At 59.9% G+C, this 12,264-nt stretch overlaps 2 protein-coding genes across 2 annotated transcripts; one reads left to right on the plus strand and one right to left on the minus strand.

The window, feature by feature from the left end:
- Nucleotides 1-263: 263 nt before the first annotated feature.
- Nucleotides 264-4,974, minus strand: BTBD17 (BTB domain containing 17). Its single transcript, XM_037809980.1, has 3 exons — nt 4,824-4,974; nt 3,095-3,371; nt 264-1,614 (listed from the first exon to the last, which is right to left on the minus strand). Exons 1-3 carry the CDS (start codon nt 4,906-4,908, stop codon nt 540-542), a joined length of 1,437 nt encoding a protein of 478 aa, XP_037665908.1. The 5' UTR covers nt 4,909-4,974; the 3' UTR covers nt 264-539.
- A 4,144-nt stretch (nt 4,975-9,118) lies between these two features.
- Nucleotides 9,119-11,588, plus strand: GPR142 (G protein-coupled receptor 142). Its single transcript, XM_037810533.1, is given in 4 exon segments — nt 9,119-9,143; nt 9,580-9,768; nt 10,612-11,400; nt 11,403-11,588. Coding segments are annotated over 4 exon segments (1,083 nt in total). The 3' UTR covers nt 11,483-11,588.
- The last annotated feature ends 676 nt before the right edge of the window (nt 11,589-12,264 follow it).

Below are 12,264 nucleotides of genomic sequence, written 5' to 3' on the forward strand. Positions count from 1 at the left end.
AAAAGGTCAGGACTCAGAGATTGCCCAACTGGAGCCCCCCCAGCTTCAAGGTGAGAAAACTGCAAGGGGTACTGGAGTCCCCAATCTTCCCAAGCTGGTGCTTTGACCCGCCCAGTTCCATACCTGGGGGTGGGGGTGAGGCAGCTCATGTCCACCCTCAGGGAAAACCGCAGTGAAGGGTGGGCGTCTCATCAGAGCTGTGGGTCCCTACCTGGGCTGCTTTTACCCAGGGAAGGTGTGGATCAATCATCCCTTCACCTCTTTGAGCTTCGGTTTATTCTGGATCCAAAGCATTACCATTAGGTCTGCTGGGAAAGCAGCTCCTGACACCAGGGATCTGGTCTACCACTCTCACTTTGCCAGGCTGCCCAGTCCAGCCCCAAATGCCACCAGCTCCTGGCCACCCAAGGGCCCAGACCTGTAGCCACTCTCCCAGCACCCTCCCAGACCCTCCGGGCCAACTTTGCGAAGACTTTCTATCCCAATACGAAGGCGTCCGGGACAGTCTTGTCCTCTGACCCCGCCGGGGCGTCACTTGGCTACTTGGCGGTCCGGATGAGGGTGTGGTAGACAGGCTTGACGATGAGGTGGAGGTGCAGGGCGTTCTCCACCAGGTACTCCGAGTTGCGCCGCTGCAGGTCGGCGTGCGCCAGGAAGTCGCCCGCCTCCTCGCTGCTCTGATGGAAGCTGTAGGCGTGGCGGACAAGCAGGCGGCCCTGCTGGCGCGCCCCCACCAGCACGGTCTTCTGGAAGCTCACGCCCGCCGCGTCGCCGCCGCTGCTGGCCGGCGTCACCACCAGCCGCGGGCGGCCGTCCTCGGGGCGCGCGGCGGGCAGCGCGGTGCCCGCGGCGTCCGCGTAGACGGGCCGCAGGCTGACGGGCAGCCAGCGGGGCGAGAAGAGCACGTTCCACGTGACCCGGCGGCCCGCGTCGTGGCCGCTCGGGCCCAGCTGCGTCTGGAAGCTGGTGCTGCGGTCGTCGCGGGCCGGGTTGTTGATGACCCACGGGGCGCCCCAGGCGGGCGCGAGGTAGTTGCGGGGCAGGAAGGCGCTGCCGTTGACGTCGAAGAACTTGGCGTAGTGCAGCGGGGAGGCGGCGTGGAACTGGTAGGCCTGCAGCAGGAGGTCGGCCACCGCCTCGCCGTGGCGCGCCAGCGCGGCCGAGCGCGCCTGCAGCTGGAACAGCTGCGCCGGCGGGATCATGGGGTAGCGGATGGCGCGCAGCGCCCGCTCGGCCACGGAGGGCGGCGGCCGCGCGCGGCCCAGCCACGCTTCCAGCGCGTGGAACAGCTCCAGCTCGTCCTGCAGCACCAGGTCCGAGCGCGGGAGCAGCTGCGCCAGCAGCTCGGGGCTCACGGCGGCCCACTCGGCGCTTCCCACCACGGCCGACAGGTTCCAAGCCAGGAACTGCAGGCAGCTGTCGCGCAGGGCCTCGTCCCCGGTGCTCACCGCATAGTGGTACCAGCCCACGGCCGGGCCCGCGCCGCCCGCCAGGTGCGCGCGCATGTAGTCGGCCACGCCCCGCTGCAGGGAGGCCACGCCGTACTTGGTGGCCAGCCTGTGCAGGGGGATGGCCTGGGCCAGCAGCACGGTCAGCTCGCCGCAGTACAGGTACCTGCGGGGGAGGTGAGTGGTGGGGCGGGGCCGGGGCGGGGCCAGAGAGCCACCCCCGCCACCTTCTCCCAGTCCCCAGGGGACCCGACCTCGGGGTGGAGCAGCGTGGACCCTGAGGTGAGTTGTCTTTTTGTCTCAAGGACCCTCCCATGCCATTCTTACTTTGCAGCCTCTTTCCATTTATCGTGGTGACAAGGGCTAGTGCATTTTTATTGAGCATCTACTAGCTGCCAACACTATGCTACAACAAGACAGACATCCGGCAAGGCAGACCCCCTGCCCGTGCTAGGTTTACTGTCCAGAGAGGACAGGATCTGGATTCGGATCCATGGCGACCACCACGTGCTATGAGACGGGCAACTCCCTCACCCTTATGTAACTACCTATACAAGAGGGAATCACATGTACCCCTGAGGGTTAGTTATTGTGAGGGTCGGAGCAGCTGGGTACTGGCTACAAAGTACCAACTCAGGTTACTTCCCCTTCTCCCTGTCCCTTTTCTTTCCTTGCAGTCTCACCTTTCTGGGTCTTTTTTCTCCTTGTCCTTGTCTTTTCTCATTCCTGCTGTGAGTCACTCATTCTCCACCTCCATCTGCCTCTGCTCTCACTTCCTGCTCTATGGGGATGTGGCGACGATGGCTGGATACCTACCCCAACAGCCATTTCTCCCCTTTCCCTTGCCTTTCAACCAGGTGTGTTTGTCTCCAGAAGTAAAAAGCTGTTTCCCTGCCTCGCTTGCAGTGACTGTGCCATGTGGCTAAATTCTAGTCCATGAGATATAAACGGAAGCCCTGCACGGGATATTGGGGTGGAACTGACTAGGGTTAGGTAGAAACCCTTTTTGCCCTTCTGTTTAATACCCTTCTCAGTTGCCTGGAACTTAGACGTGAGGACTGGAATTCTGCAGCCATTTCATTTAAGCCACCAGCATTTCAGGGTTCTCTGTAATTAGCAGCCGAATCCAATGCTCATTGAAACAGGGTTCGTTTCTTTGACCACAGTGTGAGTGGCATCCCCTATGTAGCACAGCAGCAGGAAGCAGAGGAGGTTGGGGAGAGAGCTGGCTGACTTTTTCAGCTCCCTGGTGAGGTGGTTTCAAACCTGGCTAGACACCAAGACCACGTGGAGGCTTTCAAATAAAAAATGATTGCCACTGCAAACTCCAGCCTGGAGCCGGCCATCCAGAGTGGGGCCCAGTAACCTGTAGTTCTTCAAAGCTCTCCTGGCCAGGCTTGGCAACAGCTTTGGGGATGGGGGAGAGGGTACCAGGGCGGGAAACTGACAGCATCAAACCCCACAGAGCGTGCAGGGGAGTCGCAGTGCATCGCGCAAGAGGGCAGAGGGATGGAAGGCGGTGACTGCATCACCACGCAATGACCTCTGAGGGGCCAGGGCTTCTGTGACCCCATGGGTGGAGGAGCCAGGGTCTTGGGAAAGGTTGAAGACGCCCTACCCCACAAGGAGGCCTGCCCCTTCCCCACCTGATGAACTTGTCGAAGACGGCGGCGCAGTCGCGGGACTCCTGCAGCACCACCTCGCTCTCGTTGCGCAGCAGCCCCAGGAGGAGCTCGCTGTGCAGGCCCAGCAGCAGGCGGTGGGCGTGGAACACGCGGACCTCGTCGGTGCCCGCGGCCTGCACCCGCAGAACCACGTCACTGGCGTTGCCCTGCCGCAGCAGTTCCTGCAGGCGCTGGAGCAGCACCTGGGAGTGGTTGATGGAGGTGCCCGCTGCCTCCCCGCCGACATCGGCTCTCTGGGCTGCGGCAGGAAGGAACACGGCCTGAGTGGGCACCCGGGCTCGGAGCTGCGGTCCCGGGACAGAGGGGCCAGCTGGAGACACGTGGTGGCTGTGTGTGTGCACCCACATGTGCCCGGGAGGTGTGTGGGTGCAGATGCTGCAGCTTTGCTCTCAGAAGGAGGTGGCTTCCGGCCAGGGAGAGGACAGACTGCAAGGGACGGACTGCCCAGAACTGGCCTCCACGATGCCAGGTACCCAGGCAAAGGTTGAAAAAAATCTTGGTCTCCACCCCTCTCGGAGAAAAAGCAGGTTTCTTCGCAAACCTCCTGAATAATAATACACTTAGCCCCTCAGAGGGGTTGTCAGACGTGGTGCATGCATTAGCACATACTTATTGAACACCTACTAGGTGCCTGACACTCTTCTAGGAGCTTAGAATGCAGCAGTGAACAAAACCAGCCATGTCCTTACACGCATGGAAACACACAGTCGTCTATTAATGGGCTGGGGGGGGTTGTTCACGAATAAGCTCCCCGGTGTTGGATCGGGATACACGAGTGAGGTGAGGGTAAGGGATCGGGGAGCCACTGCAGACGTGGGACAGGTCCTCAGAGGAAGTGGGGAGAAGCCAGCCAGGGGAAGAGCGTCCCAGCCAAGGAGCCAGCAGTGAGGCCGGGCTGCAGGCCTGGAAGGGAAGCTGCTTTCTAGGGCCAGCCCTGCCCTCTTGGGGCCTGGGGACCTGATCCCTGAGATGGAAGACCCCTTCCAGTAGGAGGCCTGTGGGGGACCCCGAGAAGGTAAAGGGGCGAACTGGGGCTGGAATGGGAGTCTCTGGGTAACAGAGTGCCAGGGCTGGCATCTCCCTTCCAGGCTGGCCACACAGGCCCTTCTCCCACGCCATCTGTGAGGGTCAGATGGGGACGGGGACGCAGTGACAGGAAACTGCAGGCTGCAAAGAGGACACTGCTAGCAGCTTTCCCAAGCTGAGAACAGTGCAAGGAGCCTTGCAGGGGGAGACAAAAGGGTGTCTGACACGGCATATGGGTACCCCATGCTCACATGCACACACGCATTCACACACAGGCGCGTGGCACATATACACCACTGGGGAAGCATAGCATCTGTGTGCGTGAGAAAGAGGGAGACAGAAGGAGAGGGGGAGGGGGAGAGAAAAGCAGGGGAGAGGGTGATTCCCAGCCCTGCCTCCTCGAGCTGCCCCTCTGAAGGGCCCGAGTGCTGATGGCGTCCCCATCCCCGCTCGGTCTCTGCCTGGTCATTAGGCCCCGGCCTGCCTGTCCTCATCTCCTCCTCTCCGAGGCGGGCTGCCAGCCTCCCTTCAGGGAGAAGTGTCCACGCAGCTGTAAGAGACTGACTTAACTCAGTTCTCAACCTGACTGGCTGATCGCTGCCCCCTCCAGGCCTCGGGTGGTGGGACCCCCTCCCTGCCCCCACCCCACCCACTGCCCACTCACCTGCACGAGTGGCCAGGCCCACCAAGGTCAGCATGGCCCAGCAGCTGCCCCAATTCCCAGGCTTGGCATGCCCTGTCCTAAGCATCTTCGTGCCGGCGCCCCCAAGGCCACCGGAGGGACGGCGAAGCCCAGACTACTCCCCTCACATTGCTCCTCCTTATATAGAATCCAACATGAGGGGGACAGCACCCCCCTTCCTTGTTGGCCACCCTCCCCCCACCCAGCCTCTGCCATGGATTGGTGGAAAGTGGCCCCAGCTGTTGCCCAGGCAACCGCTTAAGCCAGAGAGTGGCAGCCCCAGGGGCTATTGTGCTGCTGTGGGCCCCTGGGGGGACAGATCCGGCGACCTCCTCCCCCATCTCTCCTCCCCTCCCAGCTGGGTCAGTCCTTCCCCTCCTGCGGAGGTTTTAGGATCTTCGAGATGCAGGCAAGTTTGTCCCCAAGACCACTGGCAGCTGCCAGCCCCGAGAGTCCCCAGTGCCTCTCCCGGTCCCCAGGCACAGCCCCTGCCCAGGCACGGAGCAGGCTTGGCAGCCTCTGGGTAGGAAGGAGCACGGGCACTTGCTGAGCCAGCTGCAAAGTACAAGCCGGGAGAGGGAAGAGGCTCTCGGGCTCCCTTGCGGGGCCCGTGGGGTAACTGGTAACATTTTCACACTCTTTGTTGACGAGTGTTCCAGGCATGCTCTGGGAAGGGTGATGGGGCTTTGGGGAGGCCCCCTGGGCCTGTGACCGTCACTCCCACCCCAGGGTCAAGGTGAGCCAAAGGTGGCAAGCTAGGCAGAGAGCGGCTGTGCCAGAGCAGGTGCGGGTACCTCACTGGAGCCTGTCCCCAGCAGGCCACCGTCCCCTGCCAGCCAGTGCAGGGCTGGGCATGTGTCTGCCCATGCGTCCTTCAGTTCACCTTCCACAAGGGACCTCAGGTCTCGAGGCTCTGCTTGTCTGAAGGCTTCTTTGACCAGCTTCTGTCCAACTGCTCTCTGGAATGTGTTCCTTCCCAGAGTCCCCAAGAGACAAACAGCAGACCTGGCACCCCACTCAGGTGATAGAGGAAACTGAGGCAGAGAGCTCAGTTGAGTTAGCACAGGGATGTGCTCTTGTAAAACGAAGGTGACAGAGGGAGAGAAGTGAGCTCACTGCGGGGGGCAGTGGGTAGGGGGAGAGAACTGCTGCCGAAGACTTGCCTCGTGGGAAGCAAGCAAGTTTGCGCCGGTGCCAGCTGGGAGGGTCTCCTTTGACCTTGAAGAGCTGGAGTGGGGGCTCCCCCAGAGATCCAGCTCTCAGTTTCCCCCCAGGCCAGGTCCTCGATTGCAGAAGGGTTGGAGCTTCCCTCCCTTGCCTTCTGGATCCCCGGACCAGCCCGATGCACTGATTCCTGCCGCCTGGATGGCACAGAGACCTAGCAGCTCCACCCCCTCTCTGGAAAGAGGGAGAGAGCAGGAGTTGGGTCTGGCACCTACCTGGCTGGGTGGGCAGAGCTCTAGCGGCCCAGCCCGATGCAAACCTCTCCCAGCTGCCCTTGGCTTTCACTCCTGGCTCCCCTCATCAAGACCCACCATCCCTTGCCTACTGGCTGCCGCCTGCCCTCCCCGGAATGGGCTGCACAACTCCTGAGCCTCAGCATAACCGGACAGCCTGGGATTCTGGGGGACGCCCGCTTATCAGTAGGATTGTTACGGATGGTGAGAGCCCGCTGCTTGCCACAGAAAATGGTGTTTGGGTAGATGCACTTATTAACTGCAGCCTCCTTGACTGTCTATGTCAGTCTTTCTTGAACTGTAGCCCATCTGCATTAGAATCCCCTATGCTCCTCCCCCTTAGGAGCCAGAATTCCCTGGGATGGGGCCTGGGCATCTGCATTTTAAGCATCCCAGCTGATTGCGATGGGCACTCCAAGCTAAGATCTACCTGCTGGAGTTAGGACAGTATTTCAAGGGTGAAGGGAGCTGGGAGGCCCCAGGTTACCAAGGTGACCCAGAAGGGTCACCTCTGATCTCCCCCATCTCTGAGGGTCCCTCTTCTCACTGTTTCATCCTCCTTTATCCCTCAACATCTTCTGGAGATTGAGGAACTGATTTTCCAGATGTCAGTCTTCTCTGTTCCCATTGTCTGAGCCTGAGGATTGCTGAAGATATGTGCACGCATGTGTGTGCATGAATGTGTATGCATGTGTGTGAGGGTGTGTACGTGCACGTGTGCGTGTGTGTCTCAGGGCAGGCAAGCGGGAGGAAGCCATTCACCCTGCATATTCTCTGAGAGGGAGGATCTGAGAACCTGCATTTTCTTTTGTCCTGTGGCTCTGGAAGCTCTGTAAGTTCCTTGAGAACAAATCTGGTGAGCTCCCAGCCATGAACAATTCCCGAGACAGAAGCGTTTGGAGCGTCATTGGCTGGTCTGAGGTCTCACAGTCAGGAGTTGGTGGAACTCAGGTTCAGATGCTGCTTTTCTTCTTAACTTTTCTTTCCACGATCCCACGCTGTCTTTTCTGAGTAGCTGTTTCAGCAGCGAAAAATGATCCTCTTGGAAAGGAAGCTCTGGCATAAAGCAACTGAAAACCCCTGCAAGCTTGGGGCGGGACGCAGAGTTTCTGCATCTGCAAAGCAGCCATCAGGTGGCGGTCTGGCCTGTGGTCACCCCGCAGAAGGGTGGGCCCCGAGACCCAGCCCTGCCCCAGCAGCCTGTATCCTCTCCCTTCCCGAGTTCCTTAGACAGGGCCTGGGTGACTCGGATGCTTAGACTGGGGAGCAGGGAATCCTGAGTGCAGGTTCCAGGCTTTGTGTTTGGGGGGACACTCAAGAGACACAAGAAGGAATCTTGTGTAAGGAAGCGTCTCCTTACTCCGGGTCAGTCTGTCACAGACCCTTCCCTGCCTCGGCCCCTTGATCTTGCTGCTCCCCCTTCTGGGATGCTCTCCCCCCTGGGAGGGCTGGTGGTTTTATCCAGGTCTGCCTGCTTCCTCAAGCCTGGTCTCTCCCTTTGCAGGGCTCCTGCTCTCTCTGAGAGGGCTGCGTGAAAGAGCAACATTCTGATCCCAACTGCCCCCCACTAGCTCTGCAACCTTAGCCTGGTTGCTTAACGTCTCTGAGCCTCTATGTCTGCTTGTGTAAAATGGGGGTAAGCAGAGTTAGTGAGCGGGGCCGCTGTGAGGATTACAAGTGTAGAGACACGGTTGGCACTTGGTAAATGCTATCAGGACCCCTCTCTCCCTCTGGTACTCACTGGCCTTTTCAGCTTGGCTGTAAGCTGCTCCTTGGAGGCACTGCCTCATACTCACCCCTGGCCTCATGGCACAGGGAGGCGGTGGCCTGTGGCCCTGTGCTGAGCGGGTAGTGCCTGCTATCGTCCCACTGCACCCTATGGGGTGACTGGCCAAAGCCAGTGGACACCCAGTGGCCTGCAGTGTCGGGACATGGCCACCAGAGGGCAGCAAGGCCTCAGTCGTGAGCACCCCTCTGCCTGCCTGGAGGGGCAGTGAGGACAGGGGGCCCAGATTGTTCTGGCCACAGATGCAGGATTAACTCAGGGGGCCGGGAAGCCTCTTGGCCACAATCCTGAAGAGGGGCGTGGGAAGCAGTTCTAGGCCGGGCCTCAGCTCTCCTCCCAAGTCAACCCACAGACCATCATGGTGCCCGCCATGGGCCGCCCTGGCTGCTCCTCCCCCAGGAGCTGGTCTGGCACCGGCTGGTGTTTATTTGCCAGGGACTGATGTTCTCTGACGATGGCCCATTTCACCAGGGCCAGGAAAACAACAGCTTGCAGGGCCATGGGGTGCTAGGGGACCACCACCATCTTCCCTGCAGCTAATGCCTTTCAGAGTTGATGCCCCTGGAGTCAGCTCCCCTAGACCTTCTGCCTTCCCCCCAAGTCCTCACCCCCAGGGTGTCAGCACCCCAGCTGATCCCGGGCCTGTCCCCAGCCACCCAGAGCCCAGGATCCTGCCTCCTCACCTCCTGCCCACTCCCCCAAGCAGACAGAACTGTCACCCCCTCCCTCCCAGTCTTTCTCCCTGCTGCCCATACCCAGCCAGACCCCTTCCCTGCCTGTGCCCCCGAGGGACTGGGCGGCATCCACTCTAGACTCACCCCCCCTGCACTTCGACCCCACCCTTTCCTTCCTCCCCTCCCCACAATCCTCACTCTCCACACTGACAGGCTCAGAGCTGCAGCGAAACCGTGAGGCCAACAGCCGCCTGGAGAGCCAGGTGGGAGTGGGGGTGGGGGCAGTTGGTGATGCTGGGAAGGAGCTGTGGGGGCCCCAGGAAAAGCCATGAGGTGACCCAGGACCCAGGACCAAGGAGCATGGGGCTTGAGGGGCGAGAGACAGGTAAGGGATCTAGAACTGAGCGGGGCGGGGGGGGGGGACGGCAGTGGGATGGGGAAACTAGGTTGAGCAAGGGGGCGGGGGTGGGATGGGGGCTTCAGCAGGAAATCATGGGCTGGACAGTAAAACCTGGAGAGACCTAGAGTATGCTTTGAGGGGAGGTGGGTTTCAGCCCCTGCTGACTCTGATGCAAAACATGAAGACTAGAAACAGTCTCTGTGGCACCTAGAAAGGCTGCCGATGACTTCTTCCCCTCGATGGGGGGGCCAGGGCTCTGAGGAGGTGGGGTGAGGTGGGGTGGGGTGCAGTGGGGATAGACGTGGCAGGAACTTTCACTGCAGTAGAGATTGCCATTTGGCTGCATCTCATCACGGGGTTGAAGAGAAAGACCTTTGGGTCCAGGTGGGGCTGCTGCTAGCCAGGTTGGGAAGAGACTGAGGGCTCTACCCCTGCCCTCCCGCCCTCCCAACTGGCCTGCCACGACAGACCCTGCTGCCCACACTCAATGGCAGCGGGCTGGGCCAGGAGTTTGCAGGCCCCTGGCCAGAGATCCCAGAGCGGTCCCCCTGCGTGGCTGGCATCGCCCCTGTCATCTACTACAGCATCCTGCTGGGCCTGAGGCTGCCTGGTGAGTGGGGCACTGCGGGCCAGGGGCTGGGACTTGGCCAGAAATTGGGGTCCTCCCTCAGTGGGTGCCAATCCTCTGAGCTTACACCTGAGATGCCAGATCATAGATCCCAGGGCTCCCCTTGCAATTATTTGGGTGTTCTGTGTCACTGGGGACCAAAGCATGGAGGGGAGTGAAAGTGAGGGGCTAGGGTTTGCGGTGCTCAATAGCTAAACCCAAGCTTTCCACAGAGTAGACAGTCCCCCTCTGCCCCCTCAGTGGCCATTCTCCTAGAATGACTAAGTTCACCTAGGACAGCATTCACCTTGATCCAGATACACCTGTTCTGGCCACTGCCTTCACGAGCCAAGTTCCCTCCGAGAGCAAAACTTGGGGTGGAGGTGGACAACAGGGTACAGTTAAAGAAAGCTGGTCCCAGACTGGAGGATTTCCCCAAATCCAGTAAGTAAAGTCATTCCTGTCCTCTTGGAAGCCCCCATGCAGAGGTTTCAATACCTAAAGGACGTAGGACACCTGTAAAGGGCCGAGAAGGAAATGCTACAAGACCAGGTGGCTCCTGAGGACGCGCTGCCAAGTGCACTCACAGGTGTGGAAGGACACAGAGCCGCATCCCGTGTGGTCAGGGGCTGGCGGCGTCCGGAGTACAGGGCACGGGTGATCTGGTTGGTTGCCCTCCTTGACCAAGTGGGTTTTCAGAAGGATCTGGAAAGTGGAAGACAAGCCAGCACAGCCTTGACGGGCACAAGCAGGTGGGGAGGGGTGGTGATGATGCCTTGGGGAACAGAGCCAAGCACCCCTTCTAATGCCTCTGACCTCTCCCCTCCATGACCCCGTTGGCCACAGTCAACCTCCTGACCTCAGTGGCCCTGGCCCGCCTTGCCACCAGGACCAGGAAGCCCTCCTACTACTACCTACTGGCACTCACGTCCTCGGATATTGTCACCCAGGTGGTCATCGTGTTCGTGGGCTTCCTGCTACAGGGCGCCGTGCTGGCTCGGGAGGTGCCCCGGGCAGTGGTGCGCACGGCCAACATCCTGGAGTTTGCTGCCAACCACGCCTCCGTCTGGCTCGCCGTGCTGCTCACGGTCAACCGCTACAGCGCCCTGTGCCACCCCTTGCATCATCGGGCCACCTCGTCCCCAGGCCGTACCTGCTGTGCCATTGCCACTGTCCTCAGCGTTGCCCTGCTGCCTGGCATGCCCTTCTACTGGTGGCCGGACGTGTGGAGGGACGCAGAACCCCCCAGCACCATGGACAAGGTCCTCAAGTGGGCTCACTGCCTCATCGTCTATTTCATCCCTTGTGGCGTCCTCCTGGTCACCAACTCAGCCATCGTCTTCCGGCTATGGCAGAGGACGCAGGGTGGACTGTGGCCCTGGGTGGGCAAGAGCACAGTGATCCTCCTGGGGGTCACTATGCTCTTCGGTCTCCTCTGGGCACCCCGCATCTTCGTCATGCTCTACCACCTGTACGTGGCCCCCGTCCACCGGGACTGGAGAGTCCACCTAGCTTTGGACGTGGCCAACATGGCAGCCATGCTCAACACGGCAGTCAAATTTGGCCTCTACTGCTTTGTCAGCAAGACTTTCCGGGCCACTGCCCGAGAGGTCATCCATGATGCCCACCTGCCCTGCACCTGGTGTCTCAGCCAGAGGACACGGTGGTGGAGCCTGAGCTGAAGTCCCCAGGACTTCCCAAAGGGGCAAAATCATAGAGGAGGGGGTCCAGCAGGCAGCTTGGGGTGGCTCAGGGCCACAAAGATTGGGGGCCTTGTGGTTGGCCCTTCCTCAACACCCTACTTTGCACTCTGGAGGTGGGGGGAACCTCCATCTTTCAGCAGTGGCTGCCCAGGTGTAGGGAAGGACAACTTTTCCAATTCTTACATCGGCTTCATCAGCCATTCCCACTTCCATGGAAGAGGAAAAGGCTCTGCCAGGCACAGGCTAGTAACATCAGCTGCCATGAGCATTCATTTGCAAGGTGCTTTCACCTGGCATGTTACAGACGCTTAAATGAATATGGGTTGAATGAATGAATGAATGGAAAATTGGATGGATGAAAGGAAGGACGGATGGGTGAATAGAATGAATGAATGAATGAATGAATGTGAATTGTTTCCAGCCCACTTGCTCTCATTTCCAGAATTTCATTGACCACCTCAATTAAAGTGGCATTTGCCAAGATGAAGAGAAAGAAAGAAAGATGTCCTCAGGATTCAAGGCCTCTCCCAGGCTGGGGAGACAAATGTGCTAGGCTGACTAGGGGAGGGACAGCTCAAGGGGCACGGCCGAAAGAGGGTGGCCCTAGAGGAGATCTGATGCTTCCCCAGACCTGTCTCTGTGCAGCCCCGGTTGACACAACCCCTTTGGTCTCCCAGGTCTTGGTCTGGCTCTGCTTAACTCCCTGCCCAGGAGCCAGAACGGGTTCAGGGGCCCAGAATGGGCCCTGGGGCTGGGGCTTGTAGTGTTGCCTGTGAAGAGAAGGGAAATAGCCTCT

The sequence above is a fragment of the Choloepus didactylus genome, chromosome 18 (genome assembly GCF_015220235.1).
Source record: "Choloepus didactylus isolate mChoDid1 chromosome 18, mChoDid1.pri, whole genome shotgun sequence".
In the NCBI taxonomy this organism is placed as follows: domain Eukaryota; kingdom Metazoa; phylum Chordata; class Mammalia; order Pilosa; family Megalonychidae; genus Choloepus; species Choloepus didactylus.